General features: G+C 48.9%; 6 protein-coding genes across 6 annotated transcripts; 3 read left to right on the forward strand and 3 right to left on the reverse strand.

Moving 5' to 3' along the window:
* Positions 1-1,627: 1,627 nt before the first annotated feature.
* BDV38DRAFT_281331 (coronin) lies at positions 1,628-3,981 on the forward strand (the record flags this gene model as incomplete). The annotated part of the gene is made up of 9 exons (XM_032059517.1): positions 1,628-1,661; positions 1,729-1,757; positions 1,815-1,874; positions 1,943-2,085; positions 2,147-2,195; positions 2,253-2,356; positions 2,431-2,892; positions 2,940-3,648; positions 3,703-3,981. The coding sequence occupies 9 exons, from the start codon at positions 1,628-1,630 to the stop codon at positions 3,979-3,981; spliced, it is 1,869 nt and encodes a 622-aa protein (XP_031915227.1).
* An 833-nt stretch (positions 3,982-4,814) lies between these two features.
* BDV38DRAFT_270033 (uncharacterized protein) lies at positions 4,815-8,083 on the reverse strand (the record flags this gene model as incomplete). Its single annotated transcript, XM_032057074.1, has 5 exons — positions 4,815-5,919; positions 5,978-7,007; positions 7,069-7,785; positions 7,856-7,965; positions 8,040-8,083. The coding sequence occupies 5 exons, from the start codon at positions 8,081-8,083 to the stop codon at positions 4,815-4,817; spliced, it is 3,006 nt and encodes a 1,001-aa protein (XP_031915228.1).
* Positions 8,084-9,789: 1,706 nt separating this feature from the next.
* On the reverse strand, positions 9,790-10,436 carry BDV38DRAFT_242922 (uncharacterized protein). Its single transcript, XM_032054160.1, has one exon. The coding sequence runs from the start codon at positions 10,095-10,097 to the stop codon at positions 9,876-9,878; it is 222 nt and encodes a 73-aa protein (XP_031915229.1). The 5' UTR covers positions 10,098-10,436; the 3' UTR covers positions 9,790-9,875.
* Positions 10,222-11,527, forward strand: nctA (negative cofactor 2 transcription regulator complex subunit BUR6). The gene is made up of 3 exons (XM_032063521.1): positions 10,222-10,343; positions 10,524-11,039; positions 11,118-11,527. The coding sequence occupies exons 2-3, from the start codon at positions 10,526-10,528 to the stop codon at positions 11,375-11,377; spliced, it is 774 nt and encodes a 257-aa protein (XP_031915230.1). The 5' UTR covers positions 10,222-10,343; positions 10,524-10,525; the 3' UTR covers positions 11,378-11,527.
* Positions 11,528-12,324: 797 nt separating this feature from the next.
* BDV38DRAFT_281334 (uncharacterized protein) lies at positions 12,325-15,109 on the forward strand (the record flags this gene model as incomplete). Its single annotated transcript, XM_032059518.1, has 5 exons — positions 12,325-12,333; positions 12,417-12,524; positions 12,584-13,263; positions 13,319-13,540; positions 13,603-15,109. The coding sequence occupies 5 exons, from the start codon at positions 12,325-12,327 to the stop codon at positions 15,107-15,109; spliced, it is 2,526 nt and encodes an 841-aa protein (XP_031915231.1).
* Positions 15,110-17,672: 2,563 nt separating this feature from the next.
* Positions 17,673-17,929, reverse strand: BDV38DRAFT_281335 (uncharacterized protein; the record flags this gene model as incomplete). The annotated part of the gene is made up of 2 exons (XM_032059519.1): positions 17,673-17,725; positions 17,791-17,929. 2 exons carry the CDS (start codon positions 17,927-17,929, stop codon positions 17,673-17,675), a joined length of 192 nt encoding a protein of 63 aa, XP_031915232.1.
* Between the last annotated feature and the right edge of the window lie 380 nt (positions 17,930-18,309).

The raw sequence follows: 18,309 nt of genomic DNA on the forward strand, positions 1-18,309 counted from the left end.
CGGCGATCAGGTCGCGGGGGTCCCTCAAATTCTTGAGAGGAATACGACTGAGCTCCTGACTGATTATGTGGGACATGTTCATACATGCTTTCTGACAAAGACGGGCTCGCGAAACTTGCAAAATCGGGGGAATCAAAGTGAAATTGTCGCCTACCCTTTCTCTTCCCCAAAACGCTTGAATCTTCCTCGTGATGGGTGTCCAACGATGTTGCTGGTCGGGCAATTGTATGGCCATTGGGTCGTCGGGCGCCGGCTAGCGAAGTCTGGGGGCGTGATAATGCCGAGTGGGGTCGCGTACTAGATCCGGTGGCGTGGGACGCTTTGGTAGTTCGTGATGTGGTAGAAGCAGATCTAGTCAAGGTAGTCGTTGCATGGGAATTTGTACGACTATGAGGTTTTCCTGACAAGGTCGTGGACGTTGTTCTCGTTCTGGTGGTCTCAGCGCCTTGTGTGGTACTCCTCGGACGAGTGGGTTCTGTCCCTGTGAGCGCTACAGTCCAGCTAACTCGGCTTGTTATCTCACTTACGCGACGACGTTTTAGCAATTGAGCCAGGGGGCAAGATGCCTGACCGCGAATTAGTATTAGCTGAACTCATTTCTCTGAGCCCAGCGGCGGGTATGCGTGTGCGGGCAGGGGCTCGTGATTGCGTCTGAGAGTGCGTCAGTCAAGGCGGAGGCTGAAGTTTGTCAAGCCAGGCATCATTACCAAGTTCTCATTATCCATCATGTATGAAAAACAAACAATGGCTGGTACCGGTAAAAGGATACTCAGATAGAGCGGAGAGATGAAGGCAGAAGCTTTCGGAGCCACCGTCTAGAATGGGAAGACAAACACACTGCAAGCTATACAAACAGATGAAAAGTCAAAGCGGGGAAGGGCGAATCACCATCAATTGTCGACAAATTGCAGTGAGGAGGGGTCCCGCATGGTAAGTAGCGCGAAGGTCAGGTCGTCAGTCGCCAGGGACTTTTCTTCCCAGTGATGGATGTTGAGTTTGGTTTGGAAGTTTGGCTTGTCGTTTGACGATCCAAGCGCCAGTTTCCGGAGTAACGCAAGACGGTAAACAAACTGAGCAAATTGGGCATCTGGGCGGTGCTGACTCAGCCACTTTGCGGCGGGGAGGCGCTAGTCCCAGAGAAGGCTAGGCGTATCGTATCCATTTGATACCTTACCCTCCGATGAGGACAACTGTGTATGGAGTATACTATGTACCATAAGGAGCCAGCGTTACCGACGGTATCATACCGACAATATACCATCGTCACGAGATGTCCGGGTTGAGATCAATTTTTTCACTTCCATGCCAATTGCAATCGGACCTTCGGTTCTCAACAATTGAACGGTTATTGACTTTGATTGCTGATCATTAAATTGCGTGGACCCCCCTTGCCTGCAACCGTCACCCAGTGAATCCATCTCCCGCGTGCGGGTCGTCCCACCGAAGACCTACTTTCCGACTAAAAGTGGACGGCGTCGACTTTCCCAGACCGACAGCTTCCCTGTTTCATAGTTGCCCTTTCAATTGCCTCCTCTCCTGCTCTCTCCTTTTTTTTTGTTTTATTTTTATTTTTTTTTTCCTTTGTCGTGATCACGGTTTTTGCTGTGTCTCAATCTGTGACAGCGTGATGTCTGGTCGTTTCGTCCGTTCCTCTAAATACCGTGAGCTGCCATTGCATTCCCTCCCCTCGTTTTGATGTTGCCCGCAATCTGACAGGTATCATTTTAGGACACGTCTTCGGGCGGAACACAAGAAAGGTACCCAGCAAATTCCTCGGCATCGCAATGCCAGTACCTCATTGACAACGCCTGTAGGAGCAATGTTATGATAACCTCCGCGTGTCCGCAAATGCCTGGGACAGCAATCTCGTCAAGGTTCGCCTCCGTTCCACGCCGACCACCCCCTGACCCGTCCGCGCGATATGAACTAACGATTACTCAAGGTCAACCCCAAATACCTGTCTGTAAACTGGGCAGCTGGTGGAGGTGGTGCTTTTGCCGTCATTCCCCTGGAGGAGCGGGGCAAATTGCCTGAGAGAATCCCTCTGTTCCGTGGTCACACTGCAGCAGTCTTGGATACCGACTGGTGAGCAGCGGTCACTTCATATTCAAGCCAAGTCACACGTCCAGAAAGCCAACGTACCTAGGAACCCTTTTAACGATGACCTGATTGCATCCGGTTCCGATGACGGCAAGGTACAACCCCAGACTAACCCGAGGGTTCCAATCTCAATGCTAAATAACCCGATCTAGGCCCTCCTGTGGCGCGTACCCGAAAACTTCACCCTCCGCCCCGATGTCGACCTTGATGATGTCCAGGATATTGCACCTGTCGGAAAGCTGAGCGGTCACCCGAAGTTAGTCCCTCACCACGGCGCCTACCTTGTCATAAACGTACTTTAGACGCAGTAAACGGTTAACAACATTACAGGAAAATCGGACATGTGCTCTTCAACCCCGCGGCGGAAAATGTCTTGGCTACGTCGTCCGGCGACTTCACTGTTAAGATTTGGGATATTGAGGCCGGTGCTGCCAAGCTCACGTTGAACGTGGGCGATATGGTCTATTCACAGTCCTGGAGTGCCAATGGCTCCCTCCTGGTCACCACCTCCCGTGACAAGAAGCTCCGGATCTGGGATGCACGTCAGGAACGTCCCGCGCATGAGGTCCAGGGACACTCGGGTGCGAAGAACAGCCGTGTCGTATGGCTGGGAGAACGTGACCGGATCGCGACTACCGGTTTCTCCAGGATGAGCGACCGCCAGCTCGCATTGTGGGACATGCGCGCTCCTGCGGAGCCCATCAATGGATTCAAGGTCCTTGATTCCATCTCTGGTGTCTGCATGCCCTTCTGGGACGATGGCACCCAGTGCCTATACTTGGCTGGCAGAGGGTAAGTCAGACTTGCGTATATTTTAAATGTGATCTGACACCATTTAGTGATGGTAACATCCGTTATTTCGAATTGGAGAATGATAAATTCGAATATCTTGCCGAATACAAGTCAGCCGATCCTCAGCGTGGCATTGCTTTCATGCCGAAGCGCGGTGTTAATATCCACGATAACGAGATAACCCGCGCCTTCAAGACCGTCGGCGATACCTACATTGAGCCGATCTCTTTCATCGTTCCTCGCCGTGCCGAGACCTTCCAGGATGATATCTATCCACCCACAATCGGCCTGACACCCGCTATGAGCCCATCCGAATGGTTCGCCGGCAAAGAAGCCATTCCACCGAAGATTTCCATGGCTAGCCTGTATGAAGGAGAGGGCCTGAAGGAGGTTACCGGTGTACAAGACAAGCCTACGGAGACCTTGGGCGCTCCTGCAGCTCAGGCGGAACTTGCGCCGAAGCCCGCAGAACCGACCCCGGTGAAGAAGGCACCCGAACCCGAGCCGACTCCTGTACATAAGCCTGCCCCGTCCATGAAGGAGCAGGGGGCTTCCATGGCTGCCATGGTGAACAAGTTTGCCGATGAGGAAGAGGCGGAGCCTGCGGCTGAGGAGTCCAGCTTCGACGAGGCGCCTAAGTCCGCTGAGCGGGAAGCTCGTACCGTAGAGTCTGCTTCACCAGTCAAGACCAGCGCGTGGCACCAGAGGGAGGAGAGCAAGTCACAGACTGCTTCCAAACCAGCCACCCCTGTTCCAGTAAGCACCATCCAAGGTTGGAACCATAACCATACCACGCACTAACCACAATAGCAGGCCCAGGATAATGATCGCTCTCCTACTGCCGGCACCCCGGTTGAGACATCTTCCGGATTCAATATCCCGGAAGTCACCAATACGGCGGCTAGCGCCCTCCATGGCGAAATCCAGAAGCTCACACATATGGTCGGGCCTTTACTGAACGAAGTCCACGAACAGAAGCAGCAGATCGAGAGTCTGACCAAGACGATCGAATCTCTCGAGGCCAACCAAGAGAAGCAGATACAAAGCCTGAACGAGAAGATCGTGGCTCTTGAGGCAAGGCTGAGCTAAACAGTCCGTCTCTGGCTTTGTATCTATAATAATTGTATTCTTCTTGTGATATCTTTCCAAAAAAAACCCCCCGTCTCTCGTTTTGTCCATAGCCATCGATGTCGTGTTATATGCCTTTCATTATGACTGACAGCATGATTGCAATGTCAATGCAAATACCATTTTTTGCTTCTTTGTTTCTTGTTCTACCTGGTTTTCTTGAGCGGAAATGATAGAAGTTGACGATATGTGTGGTTAATCAGTTATGATAAATATATATGTTTTTCTGAACGACATCATCAGCTCAACCGAATGTAAACAATGTGGGTATAATTCAATTTCTAGCCAGTTTAGGGAGAAAATGAAGTGCGTAGAGGGTTGATAAGTACTAGTCTTTCGAACGATGTACAGCATTACTTACATCACGTGGGTAGGTGATTGATGCCGGTAGAATATATATATATCAAAGGCGACCCAGCGACAATCTACTCAATTACGTGTTGGATTGACTACTCACTTCCCTAAACAAGCTCTGACGCAAGATACCTAGCTTTATAAATTGCCACATGTGGCACTATTTCATCCTATCAGGGATCTTTAGGAGGTATATCTACAAAGAACGAAAGCGTAGATACTCATCAACTCCACCGCAAAGCCAACAAAACAACAACATCCATGAACTTAAGTATGCCCGCTCCCCTTCATGCAAGAACAACACTCCAAACCCACGAAAAATACCTGAAACGCTCTATATGCTCTTTTGTTGTAAGACAGGGGAAGATATGGTGAGGTAAAAGTGAAAGTCATATGGCTCGAGAGGTGGGTGGAGAGTATGAGGAAGATATGAAGGATTTTTATGCCCATCGACTGGCTTCTCGTTCATTTTCTACTCGTGCCGCGCGAGCGGCATCGCTCTCGTCATCTTCATACTTGTAATTGAGGCGTCGGCTACCGGCCGCCGGCCGCTCCTGCCGACTGTCGCGTCGACGGCTGGGTTTACCAGTATCGCGGTCTGCATGCATCGCTTCGCGCCGTTGCTGTTCTTTCAACAAACGCTCGCGGTTGCGGGCCTCACGCTCTAACGTATGAGGGTCTTTCTCCGGTTCAGAAGTCTTGGTTGATGATGAAGAGGGTTTGTCTCTTGCTCGGTCTTTATCACGGATCTCGTCTTCGCGGCTTCGTTTGATACGCCGGGAATGGTGTCGCGATGAGTAGTCACTGTCGACGGGAGATTCAGTTCGGTCGCGACGAGACCGTTTTCTATCACGGTCACGGTCACCGTGGCGATCGCGGGCCCTGTCTCTATCTCTTTCCCTGTCGCGATCCCTCTCACGGTCTCTGTCTCTTTCCCTTTCCCGGTAACGATCGCGATCGCGATCGCGATCTCTTTCACGATCCCGACGTCGAGAATCTCGATCTCTCTCACGCTCCTCATCGCGACGACTGGAGCGGTCTTTGCCGGATCGGTAGGTCCGGCTGGAGCTCTCCTGGGTCTCGCCAACGATGGGTGTCCTGCTTCGAGAGCCGGTATCTTTTTCTTCGGGGATCAATGGGAGACGATCGGCATCGCGAGAGTCCCCATTGCGACTGGGACTCTGGCTGCGGTGGCGGTGCGAGCGATGCGATCGACGGCCGCTTCTTCTGTCTCGCTCCCTGTCCCGCCGAGATGACCGGCGGGAATCAACAGAGGGTGAACGAGTGCGGTGGCCATCTTCCGCTTGAGGCTGTTTGTCGTATTTGTCTTCGCGACGGGGCCTTCTTGGCCGCTCACGTCTGCGCTCGGAGTCCTCAGCGCCGTTCTCGATACTTGCGGAGCGTGGGCGATTGTGACGACGACTGGTGGACTGCGACCGCGCACGGGAACGAGATCGGCTTTTCGATCTCGATGCCGACCGAGCTCGCGACTTCGACCTCGAAGTTGAGCGTGGACGGTGGTCCTCCTGAGGTGCTGGGGTTGTGCTAGACATAATGTTAGACTAGGTCTGCAGACCGTCAGTGATGGGAGGGTACGACTTACCTCTGCGAAGCATCAGAAGGTCTCACTGATGGGACAGGTCCTCGTCCCGCTCCCTGGAAATTCCGCTGCCGGAGAACACTAGTATTTGGAAGACCTTCCCGCATCGCCCGGGGAGCAGCTGGTGCGCCTTCGACACCAGGTCCTCTAGGTGCAGGCATGGCAGATCCGGGCATGAAGGCTGGTCCAGCAAAAGGCCCTCCACGGCCTCCGGGAAAGGGACCACGCATATAACCTCGGCCAAAGCCTGGCCCCATCGGCCCCGGCATCATAGGCCCATTGTGCATCCCTTGGGCGGCATTGGCCTGGTCAAGACTGTCAATGGTTGGTATACCACGCAGCTCCGAGTCCTCTGGACCAGTCTCTTCCATGGTGGGGCCATTTGCAGAACTGACTTCACCATTCTCGCCCAGGTCAGCAGTATTCTCATTCATCGATGGGTCTTTGGTGCCATCCAAATCGCCGCCTGGGGCATTCTCATCATTAGCATTTGTCGCTTCAGTGCCGTTGGGGTCTCCAGTCGGCGTCTCTGCAGATACTCCTTCTTGCGATTGGGATGACATGTCTTGATTGAAGTTAGGGGAATTAAACGCTGGGTAGTTAGCATTAGGAGGGTAATTAGCTTGCATAGGTCCCGTGAAGCCGCCGCGGCCACGACCACCGGGGTAAAATCCGCGACCACGGCCCCGGAAATTGCCCCGGCCATACCCGGGACCATAATAGCCCGATTGGAAATCTTGGTTAGGGAATTGTTGTTGCTGCATTTGAGGATGAACTCCGTTGGGTTGAGACATATTATATCCGCCAAATCCAGAGGGGGCCCCATACTGTGGGCCCATACCATTTGCGAAAGCATTTGGATTGAATTTATCTTGGCCTCCATTCCACATATTGTTTTGTGAGCCGTCCCATCCCCCATACATCCCTTGACCCGCGTCGAAATTCATCCCCGTATTCATGCCATTCATGTTCATCCCGTAACCTCCAAACATACCCTGACTCGCGACCATCGGGTCCATCATACCGGCCATTCCTATAACCAAACCATTAGCAATTTCCAGTTATAGAATTGATGAAAGAGGTGAGACACATACCCATAGGATTGAATATTCCGTTGCCCATGAACTGAGACATCGGATTGAAGTCCCCGTTGCTGTTCCAACCCACGGGAAACATCCCCGGAGCCATGCCGAACGGCATCCCATTGGGGAGCATTTGCCCTGACCCCGGGCCCTGGGACATGTCCTGTTCAGATTCCTGAGCCAATTTGGCATCATCTGCATCTTCTTCTTCGCCAGAACCGTTTTGGTGCGTCGCATCCGGGTTTTCAGTTCCATCCGCGGGAACGGTTTCGGTCTGTTCGTCCTGTTGAGGCGAGACAGTCAATATGTGCGCTTCTTTGTTGCAAGTGTGTGGGACGCGAATTACCTCGGCCGGGGGTTGGGATTGCACAGGAGCTTCATGATCCCCGTCAGTTTGCTCGGTAACAGCCTCCGACGGGTTTCCGCTAGCTAGAGGCTCCTCTGATGGAGCTTCGACAGTGGGCACCACTTCTGGTATGACTTCTTCCTGCTTAGCTTCCGGGACATCGGAAACCGCGGGTGTTTCTTGCTGGGCCGGAGTTCCCTGCACAGGGGTCGCATCATTGGTAGCCGCAGGAGTTGCTGACTGGCGCTCTTTCTCACGCTTTTTTTCCTCGGTACGAAGGAAAGCCTTTAAAGTCGTCCTGAGAGCTTTATTCGGCTTGCATAAATCGGAGGAGAGAGGCGTATGTGCGCAGACAGGACAGGTCTCTGGCAGTGACGCTTGGCCTAAGACGAGATCGTTAGATCAAGTCATGATGGGAACATAAAGTATAGCAAAGGAATGTAGAGCTCGTACAGTTTTCGCAAATAGCCTGATCGCAGCAAGGCAACCGGAACGCGTTCACAGCCAGCTTGTTGCAGATAGCGCATCGCAGCTTGAATGGAATTTCATCCTGCGTGAGAGAGCTAATTCACCGGTAATACAATGAGCCACCACGCATTGCAATGTTAAAAGGGCGATCCCCAATGGTATTGCTTACCTCGCAATATCCATCAAGCCCGAAGGCTGATCCGTTGCAGCCATGGCGAAAATCGAGTCAAGACGGAGGTCAAGAGAGCACGAGATAAGTCCGAAAGTTAGATAGCCGGCGCGTATGACAAGTAAAGGCTAGCCCAGATGGCAAAAGCAGATGGCATGGCTCAATTCGCCATCAGTAGGTAATGAAGCGCATTCCCAACGACGTCGCAGGTGAATGGCGAGCGAGTAATGATCGTGGTAAGTCGCAATCTGACTGATTGACCAAATTTGGACTGGACGGGCCGGAGGCTGGTCGGAACGGAACAATGTGCGGACCGGGCGTCCCTCCTGTTTGCTTGTTTGCTCCCCGCCCACGGAGTGTGACAGTTGTGGGCGGTCCCTCACCGGCATTCTCCCTTTTGTCCTCTTTATCTTCCCTGTAAGGGAGATAGATGTATGTATGTTTGTATGAGGACCTACTAATAGAATACATATTATAGATATGACCAGTGGGGTCTCAAATTAACATCATGTATTCGAGTACTGCATTTAGTTGACCGGGCTCGTCAACCCGCTCGTTGACCTGTTACATATAACCAAAAAAAAAAAAAAAAAAACAAATGCCTCGGATGGTTTTCTGAAACGTGCTGGTGCAGGTTGTCGATCATTTCATTTGAATGGCTGGCACGACTTCCTCCGTACTGCCTCACACCGCCCAAGGCTGACAGGTGCCCGTGACCTATCATCAGGGGTTCTGTCGACACGACAACAACGCTGGGACTGAGGGTAGGCTACTTAACTTTATACGGGCTCTAGCAACATATTTTGATATTCTCAACATATCTGAACTAAAATATATATTGGCTCCCGGGACTACCTTGGATCAAAGAATTGTAGGAAAGCAGCAAAACTGATTGGCCATCAGATTAGATCAAGTTATTTTCACCGTCACGGATGCGGTATTGCTGTAAGTAGCAAGAGAGGATGAAACTAGCGGCGATACCATGGCTAGGTTTCTGCCTGCCGTGTTCATCCTTTCCCAACATCTCTAGGCTCATTCTATCATCATCGACCGTCATGGCAGTTTGCGAAGGATTCCATCAGACATTCATACTGTGATGCCAGCAAGAACAGTATAAGGATAACGACAGCAGCAATATAAAAACGAGAGATAAAAGAAAGGATGCGATTGACAATATCCCGAAAAGACAACACCAACATTAAAAGGCCCTGTTTGGAATATAGTGACGGGAATGACAAGAAAGAGAAAGATACACACTGATAAAGCAGAAAATAAACAATACGTATCTTCAAAGCTGTCTTCAGTTAGTATGGAGAATCCCGAGCGACGGACGGCATCACGCGCGGTAAGGCTAAACCAGGCTTGGGACCCAATCACGGCCTTGTCCACATTGAATCGTTTTACGGTCGTGGTGGCGAGTGGTCAGATGAGAGCCACCAGTTGGGTCATGATGATGATGATGGTGGTGAGGAAGAGATCAGTAATTATTTTCATATCCCGTATAATTCTTTCACAAGAAGAAGGGGCGGATGAAAACAATGAGAATGAATATATCAATAGATAGAACGTAGGACAAGATCGAAGGTTGTAAACTTGTAACGTTAGTAAGGCAATATGGAGTAGCGGCTGCAACAAGAGTCATCACTTATGTCGTCATGAGTTCTCGAGATCATCTGTCTCAAATAAATAGAAAAGGGAGAGTGAAGGAACCGCAGAGAATAAGAAAAATTAATAAAGAAAAGATAAACAGCGAAAAAACAAAAAAAAAAAAAACACATTCGGTGGAAGAAAAAAAAAGAAAAAGCTAAATTCATTCAAGGCTAACCAAATGACGGGTTAGTACATATTTTTAGTGTGCGAGTGGACCAGGAGCGCAGGGTTAAAAAGGGCGACCGCTGCTCTGCGGATGAAAAAAGGACGCCGGGACCCTTCAGATTTCTGGCTGCTGTGCCCACAGCCCACAGTCTCTTGTGCCCACGCACTTAGCCTTCGTTTTCTCTTCTCGAAGCAAGACAAAAGCTCGGGCCATCCGTGGCGCGATCGATCAAAACAACCCATTAAGCAAAAATTACATACCAATCTCTTACCTTACTACCGTTATTATTGATTGTTTACTCCCTTGACAATCTGACCTCAGATCTGAAATACCACAAACAAGGAACTCTCTAGGAGTCCTATTTATACACCTGTATTTTAAATCCTCCGTTCGATGCCTATAACATTCTCCCAGGCGTGATATACTTTATTTATTTTTTCATGTCCACTTGGAATCCCTCTTGACCACCGAAATTGTCAAATTTCAAGGTACGTGCCCATAAAAACCACAGTAACTAAACTCACCCAACCCCATATTTATCACACTAGCGGCTTCCTGTTTCGCGCTCGCGCATCCCCATCACCACTTTTTTCTATTTTTTATTTTAATTTTTATTATTATTATTTTTTTTTTCTGCAGGAATATTAATCGCTAATAACCCACACCAGCTATGACAGATCAGGATAATTCCTACCGACCTCGATCTCCCGATTTTTCCACCTTTCAATCCCCCATCCCCCCCTCTATCCCCCAGCCCATATACTCCGTTGCGAACCCATTGGCTCATCACCGCGCATCCTACAACGCCTCTCCCTATTTCACCCCGCAGTACCACGACCCTGTTCCTCCACCCCCACCCCGTCGTGCCTCTCAACAGTACATCCCTCCTTTCGCAGACCCGATTGTAGATCCCGACATGGCTCGTCGGTCGTCTCGGATCGCGCGCGCTGCCGAGGTTGTGCCCATACCGGAAACTAAGTACGTGGAACCAACATACGTCGAACCATCATACGTCGAACCACCATATGTCGAACCAACACCGGTGCTGCCGGAAGAGCCTCCCCAGTCAAACCCCCTGGCGGGCGTGGAAGTGAAGACAAAATTCCCTGTCGCGCGCATTAAGCGCATTATGCAAGCCGATGAAGATGTCGGTAAGGTAGCGCAGGTGACTCCAATTGCTGTCTGTATGTGATCTGTTCCCTCTTTGCTATACCTCCGGGTTATGTAGGACGCGATGCTGACGCGTTTTGTTTTGTTTATAGCCAAAGCTCTAGAACTCTTTATGATCTCTCTTGTCACCAAGGCCGCAAAGGAAGCCAAGGACCGGAATTCGAAACGTGTCACCGCATCGCATCTGAAGCAAGCGGTCGCGAAAGATGAAGTATTAGATTTCCTGGCCGACATCATTGCCAAGGTGCCAGATCAACCAGCAGGAAGAAAGCACGATGATGATGGAAGTGATCAAAACGAACAACCGAAACGAAAGCGCGGAGGTCGACGACCGAAAGACGACAGCGACTAGCTATGGACAATGGGTGTCGGCGTTACCTCACTTTTTATCTTTCCTTTTTCTTCGCGCTTTATGCTTCCTAACCTCATGTTTACTTTTCTTTGTTTAAACGACTTTGATGGGCGATATTTTAGACTGGGATGGGGAGCGGGCGCATACTCTCTCGGCGTTGTGATGGCGGGCATGGTTTGATTTGCATCTCGCGATGTGAATAGGTACCCTTGGGTATTCTTCCTTTTGATTCAGCACATTTTCGAACAATTCACTCAGTTATGAGTCGATCTCCAGCCCATGGGCTGGAATGGTGATCGATGCCGTATGGCATATTGTCTATCATAGACCCCTTAGTAGTGGATGTAGATGTCTGGAAATGGCCACTGTCAGCTTCCATAATCAATAAGTTCACTAGTGATAACCAAGTCTCGATCCAGCCAAACTTGCTTCACCCCTCAAATGAAGACTGCACCTGATGTACTATAGATGCACATGGTATGCTTTGGTTAGTGACACTGGCAGGATGAAGGCTTGTTGGTTGGGTCTAATAATGAATAATCTTCGTATCACCCCAAGGTAATATGATCACGCATTCAGCAGATACTTGATGTAGATCACAATGATGTGATTACAACCTATGGAAAAAAGAATGTCAAGATCGGGGCTCGAACCCTGCTATCTTCGATAGTCGGGTTTCAGCATAGTAGCTTACTAATTATCCGTTCATGATGATACAGATAGCTTCTAGCCAATTGGAAAGCATACAATCTATTGCCTTAACTAACTCGGCCATCTTGCTATTAGGTGAAGAAAAGCCAGTTAGTAGATTTCCCCGTTTCATTCAAATCGCACTTGTGCCTGTCTCACTAATGCTCATCCCTGTGGATGTTGTCTCCTGTGCGACCATAACACCACAGTTTGATCATGTATGTGAATGAATAGTATCATGCTGTTCTCACGCAATCATGGATTTTGTAAGTTGACTCTTGCGTCTGAGCCCTTACTTAATAGTCTCCCTCCATAACCATTGGAAATCAATTTAACTAATCTGCGGTAGTGGTCTCGTTTAATCGGCGGATCCCGTTCGCTATCTACCAAGACGTACCGGGCAAGCTCTCCTACTGAGCGATTGGCGGCATTCAAGCGGACTTGTAATACTTTGCAAGTATGCTCTCCTCTCACTGCGCCGCCTGTCGGGCCTCGACTAAATGTTTCCCTTTGTAGCAAATCTGGCGCTCCACCAACTCGCCGTCGGGAGATCAGTCTGCGACAACCCATGCGCGCAACTGCATTGACCGACTAAATTCCGTCCTCAGCGATGAATCCCGAGGCCCGGCTCCTCATCCGTGTTTAGCATATGCTGCATCTTCTCAGATCTTCGTGACTGTCACCAAACTCGCGCTGTCTTCTTACGACGATGGAATGCTCCGTTCCGCCGCTGTCTTCTTCAATACCTTGATCGATTCGGAGGTGGATGGAGTAGTGGATAACCGGCTATTCGCGCGGGCGCTGGTGGATCTCGTCCGACGTGCAGACAAACACACAGAAGATGTGGAAGGAAGGCTTGTCGAGCTGCTGTTTGGTGTCGCCAATAATATCCGTCTGCAACCTGATATTCTCCCTGCGTGGTTTGCTCCGAGGTCCGAAGACCAAGACCGTGAGCAACAAACCAATACTGGCGCTGAGTTCGCGGGTGCGACTCGGAAGGATGACTTCCCACTGTTCTACTTGTTAGTGGAATATGTTCACCACGGGGGCCGTGCGGGTGATTTTGCTCGGACCGGTCTTCTTTATCTGATAGAGACAGCCTCTCGCTCAAAGAACCTAGAGAGATGGTTAATTGAGAGCGATCTAGCCACATTAATGGCAACGGGGCTAGGTGCGTTGTATAGTCAGCTAGGAAAGTGAGTATCTTGTTAATCTCGTTCCCTTTGAGCTATATTGATTGATGTTTGAAAGCCTGTCCTTCGATGAAACCCCCGACGAGAAGATGCCCCACATTGTTGCGCTATCTGATCATGCGAAACAAGAGACTGCTCTTCCCCCTGCACTGGGGGCAACTGTAGACTCTTTCATGTCGTACCTATTGTTTTGGCAGGATACTATTGATCACTGCAAATCAGCAGAAGTCAACGGCACATTACTAGATCACTTTCAGGTCTTGTTTCTCGAACAACTTCTGTAAGTGAGTCCCAGGGTGGACTGATTGAGTAGTTGCTGACATGACCCTTGTGCGTGAACAGATACCCATCACTGCTCGAGTCCTCGGATGTCGAAGGTGGTTCTACCGCTGCCGTGCTTACCTATTTGAATCGCATTCTGGAGTCGATTAACCAGGATGATCTGGTACATCGAATTCTCCACTTCTTACTAGCCTCACCTTCCGACATGGAAACGTCACCTACTTTGAAAGTGAACATGTCAGTAAGCCGGCGGAAGTCTTTGGACGTTTTAGCTGCTTTCTCGGAGGAAGCTGCGAAACCGTCGCCTTCACTATTTAACCTAAGAGACCTTGCTCTCCTAGGGCTGCAGTCTGCCAATCGGCAAACTGTTTTGGCAACGCTACGGCTAATGGCGGTCATCCTCCAACGGCATCATACCTTTGCCCGGTCATTGATCCGAACGGTTCCTGGTCAATATGCCGGGCAACGAACTGTGGGGCAATTGAATGCAGAGCTGGAGCAGCTTACAGGAATGGCCACGTCGATTGTGGATGACCCCACGCTAAATGAGTCCTTTGAGGACTACCTCAAGGATGCTTCATTAATCTTAGAATCTCACTTGTATATCCCACCGGCTGAAACTGGCCTGGAAGATGACCGCCCACTGGAGATTCGCCAAGAGGACCCTATTGTCCAGGAACTGCTGAATTGTGTCGAGACATTCTTTACGAATAGCGTCATCGTCAACCTAGCATTAACGGAGGTTCTCATGAGTATCGCATCTTCACACCTTATATCGCTTGACAGCTGGCTCCTTGTGGACCCATCTAAATACGTATACGATGATCAGACTATAACCCAGGATGGACCTATGGAAATCTTAGACCAAATAAAGCTAGCCTATCAAGAGCCCTCGTTGTCGAGTTCTGAGACACCAACGCTCACATCCGCACTGCAAAGACTTGTGCAGAGAATCCAGCAATGGCGGAAGGATGTGCCGGATTTTGACATTCTAGTTGCAGCTCGGCGGGACCTACTCCATCAGGATGATCCTGCTAAAGACACTGGCCGCCTTCAGCAACCATTCGAAGTACCAACGCGTCTTCCTTCTGAACGGCGACCACTGAAGATGCCCTTAGACTCCGACATTGGGTCACCTCGAGGGAGGTCCTCACTTGTGCAAGATTCCCCGGGCACACCAGCTTCCCGACAGGCCGCCGTGGGCTCACCGCTTCGTGGATCTTCAGTTCGCTCTCCCGACTCTCGTGAGTCCTCCTCGCCTCGAACGACGGCAGCGGAGGAGCTTCGAAAGCGACTAGCGAAGCCATTCCAAGTGGACCATCCGCACAAAGCAACAGTGGCTGGTGAAGAACCCGAGCCGGCAGCAAATGCAGTGGCAGAAGGAGAGGCCGAAAGTGCGATTGCTGATGAGGAGCCGCGGTCAGCGACCCTCGGCCATGTTTTAACCAACGTGGTCATACTGTACGAATTTCTCCTGGAAGTTTCTGCCACAGTGCAAGCGCGAAGCACCTTATTTGGAGAAGCGGGATACCCCGGAGTAGGCTGGAGTGACCCGCTGGATGAGTAGTTGATGTGATATGTTGAACTTGTTTGATATTATTAGCTGTCCAACTACCCCATAGCATAGGCAGGCCCCTATAACCGGATATATGTATGAGTTTAGACATTGTACATTTACCTTTTTGTTATTTTTTTTTTCAAGGCTATTTGTGCTTGGAATACTTTCATGAATCACTCCAAAATGTTCATTGGACCGTAGTCTTTGCTAGTCCTTCTATTAGTTGTACTGCCACTGGGACGCATTTGTATATTCACCACCTTTCTAGTCTTGCAGCGCTTCACTTAACCTGTAAAGGGGAATATGCCACCTCCAATCTGGCCCAAACCCACCCTGAACCTGCAAACTTCCAAGGCCCTACGTATACCACCTAGTACAGCTTCACAAGTCAGTCTTACAAGAGCGCCTAGGCTAGTAGGAATTTTAGGAGGCACAGGCCGATATAGTCCTCTATCGATAACTCTAGAGTAGTACTTAGTAATTTCTATTCTATATAGAAATCAATACTTAGAGTTAGAATACACACTTTACAGTCAAAATAATATATAAAAAGTAGGCATTTAAATATGCTAAAGACAGATAGATATCATGATATGAAGAGGTACTATTCTACTAGTAAATAAATCTATACAGGCAGGCTGCAGGGGGTAGGCAAGCGCCCTGTCAGATTAACCCTTCCTTATAGATATTGTCACCGGTCCAATATCGATCCTGTCTGATGACTGTGCAGTATACACTGCCCCTTGTGCATAGAAAACTTGCTCACTGAACGGTAAATTTGGAGTTTATATCCGCTGGCCTTTTTATAACGTATAGTAGACGACATGATCACCCCATCATATACAGAGGACCTGGGCCCTCTTGATTAAAGATTAGTATTTTGTTAGTAGTAAAGAAAAATAAGCACTAGTATTCTGTCTACATAGTATCTACTAGTACTGTCTGCCTTTCTGCCTACGTATCCTTGATTCCTTGCCGAGTTGCCAGGTTTTTTATGCAACAAAGGATCTACGATTCAGTGTAGAAGACCCGTTGACTAGGAGGTAGGAATACGTAGGCAATTCGGGATATCAACGTTTAGTATTTCAATAATAGTTGAATTTAATATAGGAGACTGAGCGTTGATCCTATGGGCCTATGACGACCCCTTCTAAAATTAATCATGCACAGAGGACCGGGTATAGTATAAATAGAGCATGGATCCTTTATACAATAGAAACCAAGATTCTTATACAACGGGGAACAGGATCCTTTGTATAACATGAACCGAAGACCTTATAGCGCTTCTAAGTTCTAGGTCGAATCCCCGGTTAATCCTTTACACTTTACCCTTAATAGTAGATATTTCTGCGTATAAGTACTAGGTGATCGATGGATATAGTTGAGCGCGGCTGCAGGGAGCAGGAATATGAGGAGGGCAAAAGGAAACGGTCAACTAGAACCATCGTGATCACAGATGAATTAGAAAGCAAGTTGAGCGCCTTATTCTAATGCCATTGAATGATCTAGTTGGTGCATCGCCAGCCTGCCCACCTACCCGTGCAGATCACGAAACTACTGAGATAGGAAGGGGGTTTGAAGAAGACTTCCATTGACTGGTATAAAAGGTGATTATTCCTAATCTACGTTAAGCAAGAGAAACTATCAGTGTATGGAAATCACATTAGGCAAGATAAACCCAAGTAAATGACTACTATTTCCTTCGCACACTGTATCAGTCCTATCTTCTCACCTGCATTCTGCTCTAAAGAAATGCGCCTTCCTTGTCTCGAACGGAATATACTCTTCTTCTACCCACTTTAACCACTAATACTCATATTTCTGGTTGATATAATCATCATGATCCCCAATATCTGCAAAACCAACCGTCAGCCACGTAAGCCATCATCCGAACGCCACCAACAGCGGGAGGAACCCTACATCCTCCATCATGCAGTACAGATCCATGACATTGATATCCTGTATTATATCGCTGCCGTGGCTGTTCGTCCAACTCCCAAATCCCCGACGTATAGCTCCAAAAAGCAGCGTCTTTCTCGCGTTGGCGATCATTTTTCCATCCCCGATGGTGGGACATCCACATGGACATAGGGCTATTCGATCTGTAGAAGTATTCTTCTAATTGAGGTATTTCCCTTGCTTTCTCGGTGAAGAAAATCAACCAGTATCCCCTGCTTTGTGGAAAGGTGTTGGATATGAACAGGTTCCGGGCTAATATATTTCTTTAGTACTTACACAACAGATAATTAAGGATCTCCCAAACCTTAACAATCGCGTTATTCAAGCCATTGATGACCATTACAGGATACTTTAATCATCGGCAAAGCATGTCAGCCAGTCATCCTTCCATGGAAAGTGTAAACTACATTCATCTAGCCATCACCTACTACCTAATATAGCAACACTCAGCTAACCAATATCTTACATACCATTTCGTGTTTTAATTCACAACTACAACATAGTCATCAAAAACGCCGAGATGCCTACTAGTAATATCCCGGCACCGCATGTCAGCACATCATTTTAGATACACGACTCAAACTATAACAATCAGCCCAAGTTTAGCACATCACTAACCATCGTACAAATCCCCAAGATAATCGAGCTTCTCGTCGTTGATGTCGTCTAAGATGTCCTGTTAGTTATTGTATGGATATAGTAGTCTGTAGGGATCGATGCAGGAATCCTACCTCTGTCTTCCATATCTTGTTCCGGGGTGAGGTAGATGTTAGGGTCATTACTTAGGTGCAATGATGCGGGCACATGTTCGAATGTTTTGTCTTCGATGTGCTCTTCCGTTTCGTTGGTTGGGGCTTTGGGCATAGACATTGCGAGTTAATTCTAGGGTATGAGGCTCAGGCGAAAGAAATGCGAGAGTCATATTGAGGAAATCGGGGTTAAATCTGTGATCTCAGCATTATCTTATATAGTATCCTAGTCTTACTATGAACAAGGATGAATTATGTGTCCCAATCAGGAAATACCCAAACTATGTAACGTAAGTGGTAGCTTATGATTTATGACTTGTTCAATAATACTCAAGGGCGATATAAAAGTGGCTTAGTCCCAGGGTAGCATCGACCTTAAAAGCAAGATTGGTATTGTTTCGGAACACTACTCATATAACCTTACCATGGGAGAGACCACACTTACGCAAGTTCTAGCAATCTCTACCTCATCCCTCAGGGCTACACAAGGAGCACTAGTAC

Source organism: Aspergillus pseudotamarii, assembly GCF_009193445.1.
Source record: "Aspergillus pseudotamarii strain CBS 117625 unplaced genomic scaffold BDV38scaffold_17, whole genome shotgun sequence".
In the NCBI taxonomy this organism is placed as follows: domain Eukaryota; kingdom Fungi; phylum Ascomycota; class Eurotiomycetes; order Eurotiales; family Aspergillaceae; genus Aspergillus; species Aspergillus pseudotamarii.